The 25,439-nt window shown below is 38.6% G+C and overlaps 1 protein-coding gene across 11 annotated transcripts in view; it reads right to left on the reverse strand.

The window, feature by feature from the left end:
* Positions 1 to 1,061: 1,061 nt before the first annotated feature.
* The window catches only part of CABIN1 (calcineurin binding protein 1), a 118,776-nt gene continuing 94,398 nt past the window's right edge, over positions 1,062 to 25,439 (reverse strand). For 8 of the 11 annotated variants that reach the window (XM_054844181.1, XM_054844180.1, XM_054844183.1 and 5 more), the window contains 4 exons: positions 16,491 to 16,782; positions 4,966 to 5,130; positions 2,959 to 3,185; positions 1,062 to 2,463 (listed from right to left, as the gene is read on the reverse strand). In XM_054844181.1, coding sequence (XP_054700156.1) covers positions 2,320 to 2,463; positions 2,959 to 3,185; positions 4,966 to 5,130; positions 16,491 to 16,782 — 828 coding nt within the window. In that variant the 3' untranslated portion in view covers positions 1,062 to 2,319. Of the gene's footprint in view, positions 2,464 to 2,958; positions 3,186 to 4,965; positions 5,131 to 6,442; positions 6,611 to 16,490; positions 16,783 to 25,439 lie in introns of those variants that run through there. The other 3 variants (XM_054844191.1, XM_054844188.1, XM_054844190.1) reach the window with 3 other exon arrangements.

A 25,439-nucleotide genomic window follows, 5' to 3' on the forward strand; every position in this document is an offset into this window, starting at 1 on the left:
AAATGCTTAATGCCAAGGAATCCTTAATAATAATAAAGGAAAACAACCATTTTCAGTGACCAGATTCAATTAGGAAAATCAAAGTCTTCATACCCATGCTAGAAGTGCAGACCTAAGAATTTAAATATGATCTTAAAGTTACCCATGCGTTTAAGAATATACATTAGCCACAAAGCCTATATAGTCTGTTCTAGTTGGGTGCAATAGCCCTCTTCAGAACTACATCCTCCAAGTTGTGTTCCATTTCTCCTAAGAAGCTAATTTCTTTTTTCCTATGCTATCTGCTAAAAAAATAAAGATCATGCCTGATTATCTAAACCTACCTACCTTAGCCTATTACCAATGGCTATACAGTATGCTAGACACTGTATTTCTAGTAACTTACACCAAATTAAAGAGCAAACACTGAAAACATATTACTATTGAAAATGCCCATTTGCTTTTACCAGTTGCCTCATATTTTCCACATCAGTTCCACCCAGCTCACCTATCACTTCTAGTCAGTGAAGAAGTTACACAAACAGTTGCTACTATGCCCAAGAGAGACATGCTCACTTGCTTATAAATTATTACATTTTGTTCAAAACAAACAACCCAGAATATGAGAATAGACTTGCAATACAAAGTTTGATGCTGTTTCCTTTTACCCATAGTCCATTTACCATTCTTACAGTGAATGAGAGCAATCACTGTAATAGCGGATTAAATGCTAATTTGTACAGCCAAATATTCTATATGATCCTGTTCACCATGTGTTGTCTTCTCCCTTATGTCTTTCATCAGTATTCAAGATACTCGGACAGGTGAAAAAGAATTCAGATCATGTCTCAATGGGGAAGTGATCCCCTTGCAGGCAATGTGGCAACACAGGCTGACCCGGGTACTGGGTCACACAAGACCAAACCCATCCAAAGAGCTCTGGCAGTCTTCAAAAAAAAGAAGAGGCTTCCCCCCACCCCCTTCCTCCACTACCTTCTTATCCAGGAAATAAAAGGAAGGGAGGAGTAGTGCTTTTTCCAGAACCATGGCACCTTGCCCTCTTAGACGAACAGAGACAACAGTACATTTCAACTTTATTAGAAAAAACCAAAAGTTTATACAAAGCTCTGCATTTTACAGAAAACCACCTCCCCCAAAACACAAAGAAATCTGACATTGCAAGCTATACGCATTTTCTTTTCAATATACATACATATATATATGTATACACACACATATATATGTGTGTGCGGGTGCACGCATGTGTATATATGGGGTGTGATGTATTTTTTTTTTGCATGATTTGCATTCTTTATTTTACAAAGTTAACATTCAGTAGAATAAAAAAAAAAAAGGATCTTCGTTACCATTATTTTCTCATATAAATAACTGTTAGCAGTCCCTCTGCAGATAGATAAAAAACACCTTTTCGTGTCATTCTGTAAAAAACAGACATTACTGAAATGGTACTGAAATCTTTCAAGTTTTTTCAATACCACCATAAAAATATCATCTAGCCCCCCCCAATTCAAAATGCTTGTCCAAGGCATTAGAAGAGAAAGGACTGTAAGACAATTCTGGAAAGATCAGTTCTTTAAGCCAACATTCAGGTAGATAATTTTTGCTGGACCTCGTATATTGGTGTGAAATGAGCACAAACAGGAGGTCAACCTCTCTGTCTGCCTGGAAAAGCTGGTTCTTTGCCTACTGTCATGGAATCAAATTCCGACAAAGCCCCCAGCAGCGCCAAGGAGCTGACAGACTCTCAGCTCACCCTTCTCACTCTGCAACAGAGCCATACACTTTCTCGATGCAATCAAAACCTCTACCAGCTCAGCAAATTTTTCCTACTCTATTCACCTTAAAAGGAGCTTTTGGACTAATCGTGGCATGGCTAGACAGACATTAGGTTCTTGAATTATTGGGAGAAAAACTTAACTAGTGGGGAAAATGCAAAACGACAACTAAAAGGAAGAAAATGCTATAGAAAAGAGCTACTGGAGTGACTCCCAAGGCTCTGGTTTGGAGAAGCAGGACCAGCAGAGATGTGAATTGCAGCTTAAAACATCCTTGCATTTACTGAAGTTAAAGGTGACAGCGTGGTCCGAATTAACCTGGTAAACAATCATTCTTTCCGTCAAGCACCACAATGGGGAGAATGGCAAAGATTTTGAAGGCAATACAAGTGGTAGTGGTCATAACAAAGGTAATGAAAGTGAAGAACACAACGATGCAGATTAAATGGAGAGTAATGCCAACGAAGATGTTTCAACTGCCAGAGATGCTGGCAACAAGAAGAATGGTTATGGTTGGTGTTGATGATGGCCAGAATTCATTCATTCATATGTCCATGTAGTCATCATCTTCATCAGTATCACTTTCCAGTGAAGACTCCTGGCTTGAGGTCTCTAAGATTTCCAAAGCTGGCTGACAAAGGCTCTCCTTCTTTACATTCGCTGCAGACTGAGCAGACAAAATAGCAGACTGATCCCAAAAAGAGAGAGAGAGAATATATTGCTAAATAGTCAGGATAAACCCATGATCACAGGGATAAAAGCCACCTGGTTGCTATTCCTTCACATTCAATAGCTCTCTTACTTCTACAAAAGATACAGCATCCTAATGTGAAACAACATAACATTTACCAGTAGGCTTCCCCACAGTTAATATTCTGGTAGCTTCCACTAAGAATTGCAATGGCTGCACTAACTTCCTCACCCATTGTTGTAATTCTTTCCATTTCCCTCAGAAAAGGGTTAAGACTAGGATAGCTATGATTTCACCCATGTTCAGTATTTCACCAGTCCTTTAAAACTGGCTCCTGCTGATAACAGCTAGCATCTTTCTTCAACTACTTATTCTATCTCTGGTTATGAACTGGGGACAAGAAATGCTGCTCCTTTCATACAAATATTTTATTGAGGGGAGAATTAAGATAAAAACAATACTCTAAAAAAATTACTGTTTCCTTTTTATTACCTTTAATTTTTGCTTGGTCTCTTCTGAAATGCTGCCCTTTGGAGAAAGGAGGGTGGGAGTGGGTGGAGTGACAGTGATCTCAGGTGGAAATTTGGTGACAGATGAAGGTATGAAAAGCTTTGGCATGTTGGGCAGAATGCGACTTTTTACTCGGGTGCCATCTGTCTTGTTCTGCTGACTTCCCAAAGTCTGTGAACTGGAGCTGAGTTCAGGCTTGGAACTGGAGGCTAAACAGAAAATAGTACGAAAAAACATGTTAGGAAGCTATCTAGGATTTCAGATGTCAAAGCGGAGGGAACAGTTCGATGTTAGACATATGGCTGGCTCCAAAGGCCTTTCTTCAAGCCTTGCTTTAATTAAGGCTCAGAAACAGAAGAAGAAAGTGCCTCAAGATTCTGTAATGACAACTGGAAACTAGTAATAATTTTAAAAAAAAATCTTACTGGACAGCAGAAACTCAGTCTGATCAAGCATGACAAATGGCAGTGTAGCACTGACCCATCTACATCTCGTTAGAACAGTACTACAAACACTGTCTTCCCACTTGTTCCTTCAGATGCAACCATCTTTGCATTCTCTAACTGCCTCTCCATTCTGTAATGCAACAAATAAAGCTACTTAGCTTTATTTATGAGTCTTAATTTCCTCCACCATAGCGTTTTCTCTTTAATTACTGAGATAACTCTTCAACAATTTAAGAAAAATATACAGTAACACAAAACTTCCTCACTACTCTCTTCAAACCTTGCCATAAACCCCTCCTTGGTGTGCTCATGCCACTGTCTGTCACACTAGTTCGCATCATTTCTACATACTTCCCAAGCCTGTGGTCTTTACAATGCAAACTTGCTCAGACAGGGCTCACCTCATGAAGTAACGAGGGACCTGGCCCTTCCTTAGGCACTATCACAATACAAAGTAATATATATGCAACAATAACCAGTAGAAGACAGTGCTTTCACATTAAAAACTGAGAATTTGTTAAAAGGGATTTCTTGATTTCTTGCTAATAATTCTGGAGTCAAAATTTTTTTTTTTCAGAGTTATATGAATGAAAACACCAGAGTCTCTCAGACTAATAATAATGACGGGTGTTCATATAAATTTTTTCAGATTCAGTCTTGTCAAATCCATCTCTTGCAGATTTTTGGAACTGACATGGCTATTTAAACACAGCGAAACAAAATGCCAGCTTCCTGATGCTATCCTGAAAAACAACCAGCAGTAGAACTAACTACTAAGGGATGTAAAATTGAACTGTATGTTCTCAAGTGCATATAAGAATATAAGAACTGCCACAGCAGATGAGACATGGCTTTCCAGCAAGGTCAGTGACCCATATCCATGGCCAGTCAGTCATTTCAGAGCAGAGTACCAGAAATGTTGCAGTAATCAGACACAGGAAAATCTGCCTCTCACAAAACACAATACTGCGAACATGAATGTCGAGATTATGCCTGCCTGAAATACTAATTTTTACATTTTTTCAATTAAAACACCAACACCTACTTCTCTTGGGAAGGGGGCAGAGAAGGTATAGAAATCATTAACTGCTAAAATGCTGGGTTTTATATTTACTTAGACTGAGTGAGTCAGGTTTGTGAAAAACCATTTCCTTCTGCTAAATATTCCAATAGTGTAATCCAAAGCGTTGTCAAATTGCCCTGTGTAAGATTTCAATTAAAAGAAAAATTCTACTTCAAAGGATGCACCAACTATGTATCATGATAGCCTGGTACTGGGAGGATTTTTATTTGGCTTTGCTGCCGTGGTATTTAGCATGTGAGTCATGCACCAAAAACAATAACCATTAAGGGACGACAAGGCACGTTCCCAGGGAGCTGGGACATTGCCAGGAATGCCTCTAAACTCTGGAATACTTGACTGCAAGGCAGGCAGAGAAACTGAGGAATATGCATCACAACTATCCAACCGATCAATCCCTACAGACTGATCCACAGCTAACCGCTCATTTTCAGAATTCTTTGAAGCATAGAAAGCTCCTACCTTGGGTACAAACATGTCCTGAATTTGTGCTGGTCACCGATTCCACTTGCCAGCAAACAGGCTCTGGTGATGGTGCAACAGTAGCCATTTTCATCTGCTGACAAAGTCGTGACTCCTGTTGCTGAAATTCAAGCCCCTCCAAAGGCACTTCAAGCTCTTCTTCCTCTTTATTAATGAAATATAATTCACAGATTAAGAGACATCCTGATCTCTCTCCTAAGCTTCAATCCTTTCATTGTTTAACCAACTGGTAGAAATTTGTTTTTAACCCTTGCTCTATTTCTAAACCGTAACATGACTGAGTGAAATTAAATATTGGCAAACTAAGATGGCAATACCAACTTTTTCATACTTGGTGTCATCAATTCAAACTCTTAAAAAAAGCAAATGTCATTTAAAAAGTGAAAGAAAAAAATCTTCTGTATGACATTTTGGTATCCCTGCACATCTGCAAGAAAAACACGTGCAACATCACCCTTAATGATGAGGCCCCTGTGATCGATGGGTCCCTCTCTGATCTGCAACCACAGGTACATGCTACACTGAAGTGCAGCTTACTGCTAAGTAAGACTAATTACTGTGAACATCCAGTAACAGGGATAAATCTGTTTATTATGAAACTAGTATCAGATTATACTAAATGCCCACTTTTCACTGATGTGTCCACTGTACCTGTATAAATACATTACTCAAATTCCCACCTTCTGCTATTCCAGAACTTGGGATGCTTATAACTCAGAATCTGTGAATGTGTGTGTATGATCTCTTTATTACCAGCTGTATCTGCTTTTAAATTAATGCCCTGTAAAACCAGTTTTCTTACACACTGGGCTGCATATTGTTCATAACAGGAGTAATTTTCACTGAACTACTGAGAGCTACTGGTGCCCTTTCTGGGAAGGGCAGACTGAAACAGCAGCTAGCCTTTCCAGGCTATGGACATACGAACAAGCTCTTATGCTCTGATAAAAATGAAGATATCCTTCAAAAACAAAGGGCTGTCTAGTCTAATTTGAATCATCTTCTATTTACACAGGCTAAGGTGTGCCCAGGCAGCTATCACGGACCAGCAGATGCAATGTATATTTGCAGTCTAACTTGCTCTAAAATTCTTTATATGTCCATGCTCTAAATTAATTTAGAATTTTGACAGTATGATGTCTTAAAAAGGAATATATATTTCAACTTTTCCTCATTGGAAAAATACTCCCACCCCCTCAAGTGTTGAAAACACTTCCCCATCTTCATCAGAGTAGATAAGAACTTGGAATTTACCATGGTAATACTCTCCTGTACGAGAGCTCCCCTTGCAGAAAATGCTTGAGACATTACAGCTTAACAGCTTGGTAAAAGTCAGATCAATGCAGTTTGAAAGACGCAACTTTTTTAATGAATTAGATTTTCTAGGGTTCTTGAATAATTTGTACAAAAAAAGGCTTACCAAAGCAGGCCGTAAGTTCTTTCATCCACTAATTTTCATTGGTAAAGAAAAGAACCCATCATCTAAACTTGTAGCTGATAGCCAATATAAGCCTTAGGATAAATGAGTTTGCTTGTAGAGAATTCTCCAATAGTTCCCAAAAAGGAAAGGTCACACACTACAGCACAAATCACAGGCAGCTTCTGTTCTGTGATGTTCCACTCACTATCAAGCACAAAATGGAAAGGTCTAATGCAGAAGAATGTAGTTCTCATTCTCAGCACTCTCTTGCACATTTCTCTATGAATACTTCAAAATACAGCATTGGAAGTAGGAAAATAATAGTTGCAGCTATACATATATTGTATTAATAGACCAAAGCAGCTCAAAACAACACAGAAAAGAAGTACTTAAACTACAGGAATCTTGATTAGGAAGATCATAATTCATTGTTTCCCTGTTTAAGCAGCAGAGGATAGCTGAAGGATCATTTTGTGTATGTGCTTGCTCTTTATACCAGATACACATATGGTTTAACCACATGCTGACAACGTACAGGAGACTGTACAAAGAAGGATCAGCCCTAATGTGGCCTGAAGCCAATATACACACACTGCTAGTGTCTGACGATAAGCTCTAGTCTAAACCCAGAAGACTCCCACACTGAAATGGCTACAAGACACTTCATCAAAAAATAGAAAGAAACATTACATCAACATTTGAAGAAAAGCAAGATGAAAACGACGATTTCAGAAGACTACCTTACAAGACAGCTAAGAAATCAACTCCTTTTTAACTTACTCCAACACTCCAAACTCACAGTCTTGAGTACCTAGGGTAAGTACTAACAGAACCTTTCTTATCCACTTATTCACCAAGAATACAAAACCAGTAATTAATTTAGCAGACAAAATACTATATACAAATAAACTGCAAATCCTACAGCCTCAACTATACTGCTAACTGAGAACAGTTTTGCATGTACTCAATTGCTAAATTACATTAGGGACTTATTAGTTCACCATTCAGAATAAAAGCTCTGATTTCCATTATTGTTTAATGACAAAACTCTATGTCCTATGCTCATTATAATCTTTGTTTAATTATAAGATGTATCATTGCTTACGCTGATTTGCTGTGCTTTATTATAACTGAATTATGACAAAAGCTCTTTTGAGCAGCCTGTTTCTAGGAAGATGCTACAAGACCCCTATCAGTCTATGTTCTTTACTGAGCAATCAGCATACTCATAAGCATCTCCACCTTCTGTATCGTATTTGGTTTTAGTAGTTTCAAAGATCCAGTTTTAGAGTGTAGTAAAATTACATTTAATTTGAATAAAATGACGTGTCAGCCCTTTTTCATGTAGAAGTGAATGGAAATGAAAGGACAGGAGCCTGGCACACTAAGTGTGTATTTCTATCACTGCACTTTGGGAAACAACACTTATTAATATTCTATTAGGCTGCGTCTTTCAGTACATGAGAAATCAAGAATCACTGTCTGTTAATCAATCCCTTGCTGTCAGAGTTGTTAAATGCACAGTGACTGAATTCAATGCCCTGATTGGGTCATACACTTTATTCTTTTAGGACTGTGTAATTTTTTTTTTTTTAATAGAAATAATGCCGTTCAAGTGACTAAGTTAAAAATCAAGTTAATGAACAAAGGATTTTTTTAAATTCTTGAAAATGGCAAGAATTAGTTGTTTCAGGTGTATATATCATAATTTATACTATACTTTAATACAGAGCACAGATATTTATTATATCTTTTTTCATTACAGACAAAAAGGGCAAAAGAGAGAAGGATAATCAAGAAGCAACACACAATTGGATCTCCTATTATTTATCCAAAACAGATTTCTGAAGAGAATATCTTGATATTTGTCTTGTGGAAGAGGTTGTTATAGCCCTGAACATAATGTCCTAGTTTTTCTAATAAAAACTTTCCCCAGGGAGGTAAAGACTCCACTAACTCATGAGCCACAATATTCTGCACCAGTGCAAGAGCACAAGAATATAAGTACAGCACATTCTGAAGGTGTTCAGTAGCTCAGATTTATTATCAGTTAACAAATGTTTTGGTAATAGCCAGTACTTGTACTGTTCTGGCAGGTTTTCAAACATTAGCTCTACAAACCCAGTTTAAAATAAAATCAGTTTCTGAAGATGTAATATGCAACAGTCACTTGTCTCCAGGCTGAAGATGGGACAGGTACTGTACTCTGGAGATCCGTTTAGCACTCTCACAACACAACACACAAAAATGAAGCACATAAGAAAAACCCACAGATTTGCAATGCATATTATATTGAAAAGTTCATCTCCAATTGAGCTGAATTACAAGTATTTTTTTTTTTTAGCCTTCCCTTTCCCAACAACTGCCTAAATACATATAAAAATAGTATACACATAGAAAGAGGGACATCATACCTTTCAACATCTCCCTGCTTTAGCGAGGAAGAAACAAGCTGAAAACAATTCAATGCAACAACCTACTCCAGCTTTCCTCTCCAACCTCTTTCCACTTGTTGCCAGGGTAACCAGTGTTTGCAGATGCCTATAGCGGGCGCCTGGGTTCATGACTTCATCACAGTTAATATTCTCTCTCTCGGTCTCTCTTCATAGAGGGAATACACTATATACATATATCCACACACTATAAACATATAGATTATACAACTCCTGCAACCATTTTTATACTGAGACAATTTACTTTGCTATTCTGATGTGTAGAAAATGAAAAATAACACCGTCAAAAACATTCACTTGCCAATTTGCAGATGCGGAGAAAGTTTAAAAGCAGTAGTACTGTAACCAGTAAACAGCTGCTCTGGTCTCTCTGCACTGTACGATTAATCATATGATTTCATCATGCTGTCAGGTATAAGAGACATTAACATTACAGTGTTATAAAACATTTAATGTGGAATTTCAAAAAATCCTTTAGTCATGCACTAAACCTATTAAATGACAAGCCCAGAAAGTGTGACTAGCACTTGGAAAAAATGTTTTCCAGTTTCTGATGGAATCAGTTTGAAATATTGTAGCATAAATATGTTAAAGGATACAAGCAACTTACAGTGTATGCACAAAACATTACTTCATTATAGGAAAAAGGAAGGAGTTGAGCTGTGAACTCAGGACAAAATACTAACATGATTTCAAAAGTGAATGCTTGGAGAAATGAAGAGACAACAGCTTCAAGTGTCTAAACAAAGCACTTGCACCACTTGCCTTCATCCCTCTGCAAAACACCTTCCCCAGCAGTTCTGTGTGTCAAGACAAAAACCTTAAAATACATTACTATGATTTAGCAAATCTGTACTACCTTGTCGTCCAACCACTTCAAAAGAGTAAGGACTGAATTCTGTGTGCCTGCAGACACCAGGAAATACTTATTTTACTAGTCTCAGTAACAACTGGTTTATTTGTATTTTAATGGCTACTGACGGTACATGCAAATTCTTCACACAACTGTTACTTATTTACCACACAAGGTAGATTTTATTATTACAGATTTTTTTCATGGTGATGGAAACGGGTCTGATCCTTTGCTTCCTGACACAGTGGAGTAAATACCTTATCACATTTCCAAAGAACAGCACTAATGTAAAAGCAATTATTTTTCTGTATTCCATCTGCCTCACCCTCCGGAGTGCTGGGAATTAATACAGCTTTTTTCCCCGTACAGCAGTTGCAAAGGCCATGGAAAGCTTGAATTTGAAGGAGCTCAGAGTTTCCTCATACAGTGTGCTACTAAGTCAATGGAAATACTGCACTGGAACACAGGTTGGTTCAGCTGAACACAGTTTGATAAGGATGCTGGCCTACAGAAATAATGAGGGCATTAGCCCTCAAATTGTATCTGCCATGAGGTAGATGTATCTGCCTACACCACAGCAGGCAGCGAGACTGACTAGTTCATCGTGAGATGCGGTAGGTATACTCAGTACGCTTTCCTTACACATTTTCTTTCTCTAAACTCATTCCAAATATCCTGCTATGAAATTTATTTCTAAAAAACCACTACCAAAGTCATAGCTGTAGAAATAAGTATTTGACTTGAAATGCCAAATTCAGGAAATTACATTCAAAGCTGACACACAAAGCCATGTGTTAAAAATTAAGTGTCAGAGTAATTTTGGAGGCGAAAAGCTGCAGAACACAAGATCTACTGCACCCTGAAATGAAAGAAATTCAAGCAGTCTGGTGAACAGAAGTTTGCACTGTAATAACATGGCATACTGCTATATTTATCGCTAGGGTCCTGAACAGAGAACCTACTGTACGATTACATGAGACATACCCCAAACTTCTTCCTAATGCTGAGGTCAGCTGTCACAGAACAACATTAATTCAAGTAGAACTTAAAACAGGTGGCTGCTCTGAAAGTCCTTCCTGGAAATAGTCCCTAGCCCATACTAATTCCCAGGCTACCAGGTCCCCGTAACAGCCACGCTGGGGCCAGTCTATCAGCAGAGACAGTGGCGTTCCCATGTCCAAAAACATTTCCTGCCACTACCAAGTTTCCTAGAGGTGCCGAAAGCTGGCCCTGAAGTTCAATACTAAGTTTCCCTCTTTTTAAAACAAAACAAAACTTCAATTAAAAAAAAAAAAGCATGAGTCTAGATCAAAAACACAACAGTTTGATATTCAACTACATGAACTTTCAAATGGCATGATAAAAATACAGCTAATTGATATTTGTGTTTTAATATCTGACTCAGCAAGCACACATCATTTGTGAGCATCACATAGTAGCACTTGTGGATAGTAACAGTCACTCATTTGTTGTCTACTGCTTCTGAATTTTATGTACTAGGCGCAAGACCTTTCCTTCTGTGTCAGTATTTCATCCTTCTTTGGCCCGACAGCCAGCTAAGCAAAATGCAAATTAGCAAAAGTGGCCATTCAAATATAGCTATGTCCCACAATTTTCCAATAACTTTCTAAGTTCATAATACCTGCGCAGTAGGCTTACAACTAGATCTCTCCTCAGTCTTCATTTGCCCAGGAATGTATGTAAATTTTATGCTGCTGGCAGTAATCTAAAACTAGTGAAACTGAAACATATTGTAACTATATAGCATCGTTACCATCCTCTTTCACAAAAGGTCTCCAGAAAATGTGTTCCATTAGTGTAGGATATCCATAGGCCAGAGACTCCCCGGGATTTTCAGGGGATCTAAGGGTGCACAGGGCTAGAGAGCCTCTTGGACCACAAACCTGCCCAGCCTGCACTAAACCCCCAGCTACATACCATCACCTCACAGGCCACAGCTGGGAAGCTGCCATTCCTGTCTGATTTGTTCTTACTGATCTAACATGGGTATATAAAAACGATGACAGTTTTAATTTCAAAGGATTTTCTGCACAGCATTGGATTGAATAAATAAAACTTAAGAAATCTGAAGGGTAAAGATCGGAAATAGTCATTAAGCATACTGAAAAACTCTTTTGGAATGAATTTGTTGCAATAGCAAAGCAAATCAGCGTACTTCTAAAGGGAAGCGGAAAAGACACGACTGACTGGTACTGTCTGAGCACTAGGCAAAAAGGAATTAAGAAGTCATTCACAAACAGGAAGCCCCCTGCTGACATTCAGCGGTGAAGTTGTTTTCAGAGTGCACCCATTGTGAAAAATAAATAGCTTCATGAAAAGCAAGGATCAGACAAGGGGAAGTGAGAATACCAATGCCAAGGAGGCTGAAGCAGCAAGAGATCAGAGAGAGCAAATGCAGAGCTGAAGGCAGCTATTGGTTTCTATTAGTGACTGCGCAATCACTAACGGGTGGACAGGAGCTTCTACTGTAGGATGGTACAAAAGGCGTGGGGTTACAAGTATTTAAAGAGTTTTTAAAGCCTTGGAGGAGTTCAGCCTTGGGAACTGAGGAAGACAGCTGCTGAAAACCAGGGTAAGTCAACATGGGAAATGAAGGAGAAATTAATGAAAGTTGCATACAAGTGACACAAGAAAACAGAGCAGAAGAACATGTGCATTTAAGAAAGAACCCTCATGTCGGGTAATTGCAATATGAAGACGGCTCACATGAGCCCACACATCCTTGGTGAGCCTAACCTCTTCAGCTTTTTTTGAGCCATCTGTTGAGAACAGCTCTGTGTTCTAAAGCACAATTTTGAATTCAGCAGAAAAAAACCAAGGTGAGACACTGATTGCCATTAAGAGGGTTGTATGTTACTACTTCCAGTCATTTAAAAAGTACCTGAAAGTTTGAATTGAAATCCATAGTTAAAATAAGGCATGGCCAACAGGGCCACATACATTAGGCATTTTGTGTAAGCAGAAAGTCTTCAGTACACTGAATTGCAGGCTCTTAAAATTCGCGTTTTGTCTTTAGAAATTTATGACAAGCAAACTCAGCAGACGCTGAGATCAGTATGTCGCTAAACTCAACTAAAGATGACAACCTCCAACCTCCATTATTTCACTCAGATAGAAACAGGGATTGTGGATGTCCACTGATGTCTGGATATCTAGAAACTGTGAGGAATCAAGGTGAACCCTTGCGCCATGCACCGTTTTAATACAAAGACAGATGCTGTCAATGCAAAATTATAGAGTTGACATCCTTTGCAGAATTTCCCTCTCCCTTACATAAATTACTTTGGTCTTTTGAGAACTCAGTATCAACCTAAGGTCATGAATCAGTTGTTAAAATAAACTAAGCTGCAGACTTCTGGGAGAATATGCTCTGTACACCTAAAAGTAGTCTTATGACCGACGCCCAGCTAAAAGCCTACAGGATGAACTGCCGTATTACAACATCATTACTGAATTCTTAAGACTTACCACTTCAAATGCCTCTTTATTTTCAACATCTGTCTTTTAGGGAGTCTGCTGCTGCCTACACACACTTAAACAATTTAACTTCATTGCTCACTATTACAATAGTGCTACTTACCTTTCCACGCAACTGTCCTTCCTTGCATTTATTTTTTGTACTTCTGAAACTCTAAAAGTTCCACAGCTTGAAATACATTTACACCTCAACTTGCCCTGTTGTGCCTAGATAACAAACATCTGAAATTATAGAGGGATATTAATATGGTTCATGGAGTGCAACTTCCCTGCACAATACAGAAAGAATTGTCTTCCTTTACTCTGAATTTCTAACTTTGGACAGCTATATCATGACCTTGCTGTTATACTGAAATGCTTAGGCCTTAAATGGACAAAAATTTAATGGGGAGGAAGTGTTACTCTTCTGATTTTATATTCCAATTTGGTAAATAGCTGTCTTTAAGCAAAACATGTAACTTTAAATAACTCCAAGTATAATAACCTTCTCCTGGTATCGAAACTCAGATGTGAATGATTTCCCATTCATTCCTTATAAGAATCATTATTAGAATAAGGACAGCAAAGAAGAAGAAAATGTGAAGATTTTTCAGCAATTTAGAACAGTATCATACGGGAACAGTGTGACAGGGTGGAGAGGTTTTATCTTAATTGTCCTATTTGAGTTTTCCCACAGAAAATTTTAGGCAGAGCCACAAAGGCTAATAGTCCCACATACTTTTATGCCTAAACGTCGGAAGCTCTTGTGCTGAGACTACCACTATCATGACTTTGCTGCTGGACTTTATCACTCTGCACCAGTTAGCCATGTACTAGACAAAACCTCACTAAAATATTTACCTAAGAAATGAGCGGCAGAGCATCAGTATTGCTTGGAAAGCCATTCCTTTTTCTGGGTGAAGTCACAGAAAAAGCAGCTAATACTCTCTGATGTGGAATGCTTTCACATGAACAAACAGATACAGGTGGAGGTGACAAGAGACAAAACAGATGAAAACAGATTACTCTAAAAATGGGAGGAGTTTTCACAGAAACAGAGCTAATGGAAGGCAGATGAAAAAGGATTCTGACAAAATTATAAATAATTCTTTTTAGAGAAGGTGGATGCAGAGGTAGGAGAATTGAAAAGACAAAGAAAGGACACAGCAGTAATTGGTGTCTCTCTCAGCTAGAGAAATGACCTGTCAGGTAGGTCTGAGAGCCAGAAAGCCAGATACAACGCATGCATTCCGCAATGGAATGAGAGCTCTGCAGAGAGAGCCTCTTGATCTTCAGACACAGTTTTGGGGGTGTAATTCTGGCAGCTAACCCTTCCATCTCCCTCAACCAAGATGATGTATAGAAAGCATGAAAGAAGAAAGAATAATATGTAACTTTACAACCCTAACAAAGCCTAGGACATCAAAAGATTAAAATAAATGTTCCAATCACTGCAATGTGGCCTGGGAAGTTGCAGAGAGGAAAACAGGTCAGAAATGCTTATGAGTTTTATTTGAAAACCAAAAGAACATGTGAGTTCTTATCTGCATTGTCATTTCTACCAGTCTCCTTACTAAGTGTACAACAACTTCACAGAGGATTCATTTTTTTTTCTCCCCTGTTGTCTAGGCACAAACCCAAATTACTCCCTGTTGAACAAGCCTGCCAAGATATCTTATGACACCATGCTATTCTATTCTTTAGCTTCATCAGGACAATAACAAACGTGGTTTACACATTGACTAAGCCATTCCTTCCCTATCACTCCCCTTTTCTTTCTTCCCCCCCCAAGACAATTTCTTCCTGGATTCATGAAAAAGGAAAATTAGATGATTATAATGCAACTGCTAATATTGGATGTTAAATTTCAATTTTGTCCTGTACTCAGAGATTAGCAAATTGGGAAAACTGATTTCTCCCTAATTTGCTCTTCACTGCTGACGAATTCAGAAGATTACGCACATTCAGATATCATGGCTAATTACACATGGAAAGAAATGAAATACCAGAAGTACAGAGATAAAAAAAATTTCAGAAAGTCACAATACCAGAGTAACAAAACATCCAGGCTAGAACAGAGTCCGATCATTATTAATTAATATTATGCACCATTAAGTCTCACAAATATGGGCACTATTTCCACTCACCTGTCACTCTCCACAATGCCTGTATGTATATGGTTCATTCATAACTTTATCTGGGCTCCTATGGATTTGTCTATGGCATTTTGTGAGTAGTGTTAGGGCCCAATCTTGTGAACAGATGGAGTGAGCACAAGGCAGCAGCAGATGCTTTTTCAGACAGTGTTCTTGCTAAGGCTGCAAGAAAGTACAGGCTATGGCAGGTGCTCTGCCACCTTAATGGGCGCAGTGTCCCACAAATGAGCACAACCATCTCTTCTGGGCACCCAAGACAAATCTGAAATCGGGTCTAATCTTACTTCATTCCCCAAAGTGGATCAGTACTGCCTCGCACAGTGATTTTGACTACTGCTAACAAGCCAGCCTGCCATGACAGCATTCTCATTCCATTCTTTCCTCATCTAGACAAACTGTACAGGACCAAGTCCATAACACAGTCCGAAACAAATCACAGGATCGTGATACAGAATAAATAACATTTGTTCTATTTCTTCAATCCTTTTCTGTACTCTAACCTTGCACATAACCATACTAGGGCTATAAATAATATATTCCCAACGTTCCAGTCCTGCCAGATGCTTCTTTTCTCAAATGTGGAAAGTAATAGTGACGATACATAACACTGAAAATTCCAAGCTTCTACATGGTTCATAAAGTTAGTGTATCTCCACACACATATACAGGGCAGTGATAGCTATGCATCCGGTTATCTTAATCGGGCACTTGTAAGTCAGATGTAGACTGTCCACCAGTTTATTTCAATTGCAATCACTTCTAACTTTTTTAAAGATTTAAGGTATTTTAAAGAACTAGATCCTCACCTCTTTGAATGAAACAAATGTGGGGTTTTTTAATGGTACTAGAGACTTAAATTCTCTGTTTAAAACATGACTATTTTTAGTCTGCTATTCCATGATTTCACGTGCAAGTTACATAGACAGTGGTCACTCTTTTCATCCATCCTAGTAATTAAAATATGTATTAATTATGTACATGTGCCCAATTCAAGACCAAGACAAAAATCTCTGTTTGCATAGCCTTTTGGATGTGGTCTAGTAATCAGAAAATGGGACAGAATCAGAACTCAGGCACTGACTCACAACGCGGCCTTGGTAAACCGATTAGAGGGGGCCAAAACGTTCTGTCTCCTTGAGACTTACCACGTGTGAGTTCACTCATGCTGGGAGCAGTCTCTGCACGTTGACTCCGGAGATGCTCAGTGTCCTTGTGTGACTCCTGGGATGGAGGTACTGAAGATGCTGAGGAGGAGGAGGATGAAGAGGAAGAGGCTGGTTTGGATTTGGAATGCAGATCATTCAGTCTCAGGAGATTTTCAGGAGTTACAGTGTCTGGATTCACTGGGGTAGGATGCAGCGTGGCTGGCGTTACTGGGAAGAAGCTCTCTCTGTTGTCCTTTGTATGCTTTGGGGTTGTGGGTGTTTCTCCTGTGGACTACATCAAAAAGGGCAGGCAGAGACAGTAAGAAAATATGTGCCAGTAATCCTGCATATGCTATCTGCTTCAGTGATAACTGCAAGCAGTACAGCTTTCTGTGGACAGAAAACACTCCCTCTAAAGTGAATATAAAATCAATGACTATTGTAAAGAAATCTTTCTCCTTGATGGATTATTTTTCTGTTCTTTATGGTCTATTTATCAAACCAACACTTGAACATTTATTCACATTTTCAATGCTTTATTTAACAAATCCCTCACATCATAACATACTTTCCTGAACTCTGTTATTAAGCACAAATTACAAACTCCTATGAACAGAAACATATTTCTTTCATTTAAAAATATACTGACAAACCCTTGACCTGAACAAACAGATCTGCAGTGCCTTAAGAGAATTTGCAAATAATTAAAAGAAATTATTCTTAGTGAATAATGTGAGAAGAAATGGAGAAAGCAGAAAAATGTATTTGCTTGCAAAATAAGTAATCAGCCTAACCCCAAATCATAAATTCCCAGTAACAACAGAACCAAGTAACACTGATGTCCAACTTGGAACAAAGCTCTGGAAGATCTGTTGCCTTTGCAGAAGTAACAGTGGCACCAAGAGTGACCCTTTTCTCCGAAGCCAGAGCTAAGAATTTCATGTAATGTCACTGATTATACAGACAAGGTAGAAGGATGACGTAAATTCACCAAAGAAGGGAACAAAACTACCCATAAAATCAGTATCTTCTCTATAATTTTTATCAGAAATCAAATAAAGTATTCTTGCCTGTGAGGTCATAGAATGCATTTATTTCATGCTCTTTACAGTCTTCATTTAATGGAGACTTAGTGGACTGAAAAAAAGATACGGTTGAATGGAATCCTCAGCTGTTTAACTGTCGGTCTCATACCTCTACCTCTCATACCTCTACCATGAAGAAAAACTCGTTTTAGCCATTGTGATAGAGTATGAATGTTTGAAATAGAAATAGAGTTCTGCTGTCAAATCTAAAATCAAATTGGGCCCTAATACCCTAGATGACCAAAGATATATTACAATGCCAGAAGAGTCAGCAGAATTTCACTGAGAGAATAAATTTCAGCTAGAGAAAATACATATTTAAAATTCAAATGTGGAAAGCACACAAGTACTTTTTTTTTAAAAAAAATAAAATTGGTGGAATATATTTTTGAAGTTCCTGAACATGATTAATCAATCTCTAAAAAACACATGATTTAAAATTGCCAGATTCTACATGCACATGAAAAATAAAATATAGCAGCTATATTCACAACAATTACCATATTGGATCAAAAAGGTCGATTCTGCCTCTGAAAGCAACAAGTTTCTGATGTTTAAAGCATCAGTTCCAAAACTAAAGGTCTCAAGACACATAAATGGGATCACACAAACCTAAGGGAAACTAAACTGCAGAAGAAAGCCTTAAGCCAGAAGTGAGATCACTAGAGGAAATGTTTTCAGCTGTGATTTAGAGGGAAAACCCTTCACACCCATGCACTTCATTAACTTACATAATACATTATGTAGAACCTGACATTTCTGTGCTTGTATTGTATCCAAACTTTTTTCAGTAGAAATACACAAAGGTACTACTAGTTAGGTACATATTTGTTAAAAATATATCTGCATTTCAAACTGTATTTCTATAAAAATGCACAGCTATTTCCACAGACAGAAAGAGGACGTTTGGAAAGTAACTCAGCAATATTTGGATGGTACTCAGAAGAAAAATGATTAGTGAGAGAAGGAGCACAACATCATGGAGTAATTCCTGCTGGAAGGGACCTCTGGAGATCTCTAGTCCAACTTCCGGCTCAAAGCAGAGCAGACTTCAAAGTTAGATCAGCCTGTGTCCAGCCTAGTTCCAAATATTGCCATGGATGGAGATTCCACAGCCTCTCTGGACCCCTGTTCTAATGCTTTACCACCTTCACAGGGAACATTTTTTTCCTATCACTTCATCCAAATTTCTCTTGCTGCAACTCTAAATTTAAATGGTGCCTCTCATCTGGTTCCTTCCTCTCTACTGAAGATAGCAATTCTATACCCCCATCCTCTCCAGGATGAAGCAACCCAGCTCTCCATGACTTCATTGTCATAAGGGCACATGGTTGACCTGTGTTCAACCTCTTGCCCAGGGCTCCAAATCCTTTTTGGTAGAGCTGTTCCCCAGCCAGTTATGTTGCACAGGACTTTGAATTTCTCTTTGTTAAACCTTCAGGTAGTTCCTGTCAACGCAACACTCCAGTCTACTGAAGTTCCTTCAGTACGGTAGGCAGCCCTGCTCTCCAGCATACTGACCATGCCCTCCAAGTTGGTGTCACTCAAACTCACTAAGGGTTCACTCCATTCCATTATTGAAGGCATCAGAGCGGATGATGTCCCAGTATAAGTCTGAGGAATGCCACCAGGAACTGGCAGCTAGGTAGAATCCTAGTGGTTGGCCAACACGCACTGAACTAGGCAACGGAGGCAGTGACAAATTGAAAAGAGGAAGGCCAACCTGTAAGTTGTAGATGATCAAGCACAAAGAGAGCAAAGGTTGAGACTGAAACAATCCTTATTGGTATACACAGATGGAAGCAAATTCATATTTAATTACCCTCAGAATGAAGATGCTGTATCAGGGACAAGAAAAATAAATCAGGTTTTATTTTTTATTGGTTCCTCCAGGTGAAGTTGTGGTTTGGGCAAGATATTTTTTTTTTTTTTGGCAGAGAACCAACCTGCCTCATAAAGAGAATAACATTTTATTTGGACAAAAGAATAAAGCTGAAACTAACATGATATTTCTGCCTCAGTAAAATCATGACTAAAAATTCTAATGTGTAGTTAAAAAGGTGCAGCCTTATACCGAAGAATGGCAACCAAAGAAGATTTTCGTATTTATGGCTTTAAAGGGAACCTTCCAGATGTGACCTGGTGAAGAGTTGTCTAAGGCTTCTGTAAATAGACAGTTTTCAACCCAATGAAACAGAGACCTTGAAAGGAGAAAAAAGAACCCCTCTCAATGACTTTCTTTTCTCAAAAGAAGGGATGGGAGTGGAAGAAAAAGGAGGAGAAAGCTACAGAGTCAAAGCATTAAAAAAAATAAATCACCCTTGGCTACTGTGTATTCTGCAACTCACATGGCCGTAAGAAAAGGGATTTAAAACTGCTTCATGTGTTTTACTGGACCCAGAAACTGAAGACCACCCAAAAGCTGTAAGCAGAAAGCTGAGAGAAGCACCACAGTGAGGCACACGTTCTTTTCTTTAAGAGATTTTGGGTTCAGTGTAGAGGCAAGAATTCTAGCACCTCCAATCAGTATCCAGGTCAGGGCTATGTCACTAACTATACTACACAAGACTTAGGGGGCCACAGTTCATCATCCTGCAGGTGACTGCCTGCAGGAAAACACAAGACTTTGTAACATCACATCCAAGAAATAAACCCAGAAAAACTCATTACAGGAAGCCTTGGATTTGCCAGAAGCACTTTATGTTCATCTATTTCCACTGCTATACCAGCAGTAAGGCGTAATAAAGATTGTTTTCCACAAACATACAGTAGGACTGAGAAGCGGTGACAATCCTTTACCAATGTTTTATGTGGTTTCTCATTAGGAGATTTTTTTTTTTCATTTTTACTTTGTTGTGGCACTAAGTCAAAACTACAGAAATACTCCTTCCCCCTCTCCAATCCACCTTACCATGCTGAGCGTGTCTATTATCACCACTGCATTTGAAATACAGTAGCTTTATTACAAAGTGGCTTTAGTCACCAAGAGGAAAGGAATCTTTTCTGACATTGATGAGGACGCTACTTAGAGAACAAGTGTATGTAACTGAAATGAAAGACAGGAAGAAGGCAGATAAGAGTTTTCATTGTAATTACAGGTTCATCTAGTCAAGATTGGACTTCCTTCTGGATTTTTAAAAAGAAGATGAGGTATTGAAGAGTATACAGTACTACTTGTGTCTTTCCTATACTATCAAAGTGGACGGAAGAAACATTTAAGACTTATTAATATCCAAATGACATGTCATAGACTGTGAGAAAAATAGTTCATTACTTCCATAGATATCCACTATCTTATTTACTCTTCTTTAAAATACTTAGCAAAAGTGTTCTTTGTTAGGAAGTCTGTATAAAGCTGAAATTTAAATGAATAATTAGCATGCATGTTTGTGTGAGTTGTGACTATTTCTGACTTATACAGGTGACAAAAATCAGTCTCCTTGTTTGTTAAAATCTTGACTATTTCAGCATACTCCTCAGAGCTCATTCAGCTTCATGGAGGCTATGGACAACCCTTCCCATGTTGAAAGCTGATGTGAAAAAAAAAAATTAAAGAAAATGCAGGAAAGCCAGCACTGGGACAGCCTTCCACCAAGAGAAGTAGCAGCAAAAGTGCAGAATTTTTTCATAGGTGTTAGTGGGAAAAAATAGCTCCCTATAGTTTCCCAGTGAGGCACTTCAGTTGTGAGACAATGGCAGCAGCAAAAAGAAATTGAGCATTAAGATAAAACACAAGAAAAATTTTACTTCATAGACTATCTGCAAAGTCATAAACCAGACAACCTGACCAAGGGTTTATTTTTAACATACTTGTTGTTGTTTTTGAAAACACATTTTGAAAAACAAAGCAATCCTACAGGAACCTTACTGATACTACTTCTGGAATGGCTCATAGCTCTTGAGCTGTGGGAAAAACTAACAATCAAATGTTCCATAGAAAGGGAAAGTGACGGTCTTCCCAACAGAAGTTTCCTAATGAAAGATGCTGGCACTGCCACTGTTACATAACATTTTCTTGTTGTTTTGTTAAATTATTCCCATGTCTGAGTTTAACAGCCTAGTGGGACTGAAGTCAGAATCCCCCTAATAAAAAGGTGCACATTTTTAAAAGGATACCAGCACATCACCACTAAGCCTTGAAGCAATCACACAAACTGGCTGAACAATATGCTGGCCACATTCCACAATATTACCACTCCCAACTTTCTGTTCAATATTGTGTTTTAATTAAACTATACCTATTCATATTTTTTTCTCAATCTCTCTGCAGCAACATTTGAAAGAAATCTCATTTGGAACTTTTCCTCAAGTTACATCAGAACTAGCAACAACATCCACGATCCAAATTCTAAAGAACCTTTTATTTCCTAAGATTATGGGTTTATTTCCTAAGATTACACTTGAACATACGGAAAATAACGAAGGTTTATACACATATGATTGAACCACTCTCTAGCCTAACAAAATCCTCATTTAGACAAACGCATGCAGGGGCTTAATGTCCTGCTCTACACGGGCAGACATATTCCAGCAATGCTTCCACACACAAAAACATCATTACTGGACCAAGAGAGATAAGGCAGTAGGATGAAAAACATTGACAAAGTAAAAGATAAAAAGTGACTTTTCTTTCCTTCATGTTCACTTAATGATTGCTTTCTGCAGGAGACAGAAGGAGGAGAGCTGTTAATTATATCAAGAATACACCTCCAGGATAGAGGGAGAGGGGGATGCCATGGCAACTGGCAAATGCAACCGTGAACAAAATGGTCACCCTTTGGTAGGAGTGAGACCATGAAAGAGCTCGTCCTTTTGTCCCCTCCTATCCCCACCTCCTCCTTCCCCCTCCTTTCTTGTCATTTTTGCTGCATTCATAAAGCATACAGAGAACTCAGGAAAAACAACTTTTTCTGTAAGCAGTCTCTGACGTCTTGATGTGCAGGAAGAAAAGATGAAAATTAGCAGCATGTGGGTGGAACAAAAAGGGGGGAAAACATATGAGGTAGAACTAGAGATGGTTATTTTCTAATTATTTAATATTTTACTTATCTCCTCCCATCCCCAAAGTGCCTTTATGGAAGGCTTTTAGCTGTTTCTTGAAGAGAACAGCTTGGTGGTTTGCTGTTTTGTGGGGATTTGTTGTTTTTTACAGTGAGAATTCGAGAAGAAAATGCTCTAGATCATCAAGGCAGTTCAAACAAGTCACTCTCAAGTTTGCTCCTTGAAGAAAAAAAGCCTAAAAGACCATGTCACTGCAGTGCTGACTGCATTCCACAGAAGGGGAAAAAAATCCACTGAAGTGCCCTCTAGCTTCACTCACAGAAGACAATTTTTCCTATTCCAAATAAAATGTAAGGTCCAATACAGAGATTGTAACATCACTAGACTGATGCTCCAAAGTCCATCTGAGAACTTTTGAGGTTGTGTGCTATTCCAGCTGCAGACCCCATAGAGCAAGCATATCCATCAGCTATGATCCCCTAAAATTCTTCAGTATGAGGCTGTGGTTTAAGACTAGCACCAGCACTGGGAAGAGTTAAACACTGGTAAAGGAGAAAACAAGACCTCAGCTACCTGTTTAGGAACTAGAGAAGGGCAGTGACAGTAGCACTAAAACAGTGCCTTTCCTCAACAAATACTGCTTTTATATTACAGAAGCAGCAGAACTTTATAAAATCAGGGATGTCACTGGCAGCCTGCCAGGAGCCTGAAAGGCACGGTTGATTTGCATAACCTGATTGTGCCTTTGTGTTTGTAATAAAATTTACTTGTTTTGATTCTGGTGGCAGCTTCTTCATGAAGCATCATGTTTAATTAGATCTGACACTGAAAGATGCTGAAGAGTTTTGCCTGCAGATTTAGAAAGGGAAACGAGGAGAGCACTCACAGTTTGGCACCAGCCAGTGGGAGGTGGTGGTCATGGATGCGTTACTTTGGAAGAGGTGAGTGGAGCTAAGGGTGAAAGGGAGGATTTGATCAGTCAGAATGGTGCAGGGAGAGCTCAAGGTTTGGCAGCTCGAGCAGGAAAGGGTGGTTGAAATTTTCTTTTCTCTCCCTCACTCTTCAGGGATGGAGTTGGTCCCAGAGCAAGGATTTTTTTTGGCTAAGGCAGCAGTGAGTCTTAAATAACTCAGCCATGTTGAAATAGTCCCTTCTCATGACATTTACATGATATAGTATACTGTGAGAAGCCAACAGACATTTCAGCTGCTACAATGCTACCCATTACTAGCACTTTCTACATACAGTCCCATATTCTCAAGGGTCACAATGCAGGACTAGAGACTTAGTGGCATTTTGGAACTTTGCCTTTGAACACTTGTATTTTTAGAGATGTTAAATCCAGCCCTGTGTGCAATATTGATGTCTGCAATGTTTTAAGCTATTTGTTTTATGTAAATTCAGTTCTCAGGATTGGCGATATAAAGTATATCCTAACACACAACCATGAAGTTTTACCTGTCCTCTTTAGGCTACCTGTCATGACAGTTTCAACACTGGTAAAAGCTGTAATTTTAGTATTAAGGCATTCAATATTAAGTCCACAGTAATAAAAATACCTTTCCAAATTGCAAGTCAAGAAAAAAAGAAGACAGATGTGTTCTTAGACTGAAGTATCTTCACATGCATTAACAGAATATTCTGTACACTACAAAGTTTCATCCTAGCTTGTGCTGCAATAACTTTCCCACATCAACACGTCCTTAACAGTATCACAGACATCATCATTATATATAAAACGAAGAATTTAATGACGAATTTTAGGCAGTCAGTGGAAAGGCTTATTAAAAATTCTCTAATTATCTAGCAGCTTCACAACTGCCTTCTGCCAGCACGTCCCCTCCTTTGTCCTTAGGACCACACATTTAAGTATAATGCTATGTCAAGGTCAAACTAGTCTGCCATTTAATCTTTCGTTCTCCCTCAACAAGGCCTCCTCAGTATTCCATTTCCAGGGACCATTAATTTCATATGAAAATCATAGTTGGCAAGACTAAAAATGTATCTTATAACTCAGAGCAATAGCTGACTGCTTTCAGGACCTCTGCAAATCTTTTTGATAACATTCTCAGACTGAGAAAATCAAAGCAAAGTACAAGCATCCTTCAAAATGCCACTTGACCACAAAGTGAATTAATCTCTAGTGTAACTTTAGTAACTTAACTACTAATGACACAGTGACCACTACTGGATAGCAATTTCAGCCCATTTGATACGTGTATATCAAAAATCTTGCTCACACTTAAGAACTTAAACGGAAAAGGACAAAAAGAGAAAGAACGACTTTCAGCCACACCTGTTCCCCAGTCTGATACACTACACGGCCATACAAACGCCTGTGCCAGCAGAGAGGAACATATATCACAGGAAGGAGCAGCCCCCAAGGAAGCAGGCTTACTTCTTCTAGCAGTAGTTTTCATTTCAAAGTGCTGATTTAACTATGCTATGTTCTTATGCTATGACTCACTATCATGCCTTCTAGAGGTACTGTTTTAAACAACAAAAAAAAATTCAGAAAATTCCAATACCATCACCATAAACTCATAAGTTCAACCAGAACTACTTACTTACTTTCCTCAGTTACAAAAAGCCCATCAGATGAGATGGGTCATCACTCTCCCACCTTTTACTACTTTCTTCATGACTTTAAATACTAGCATAAGCAATTAAATGCCTTTGGAGTTATAACCCCATCCCTGCTGGGTCATTACTGGTGGTCTCACATGCTTCTCTGGAAGCTGCTACAGTCTGAATTAAATTTGAGCAGTCTCTGGAAGTGTAGTCTCTTATTTTTAAAAAGAGTGCAACAGGCTAAAGGGTCAATAGGCAATACTAAAAAAATGTGAATATTTGAGAAGATATT

Source organism: Grus americana, chromosome 16, assembly GCF_028858705.1.
Source record: "Grus americana isolate bGruAme1 chromosome 16, bGruAme1.mat, whole genome shotgun sequence".
NCBI classification, from domain to species: Eukaryota; Metazoa; Chordata; class Aves; order Gruiformes; family Gruidae; genus Grus; species Grus americana.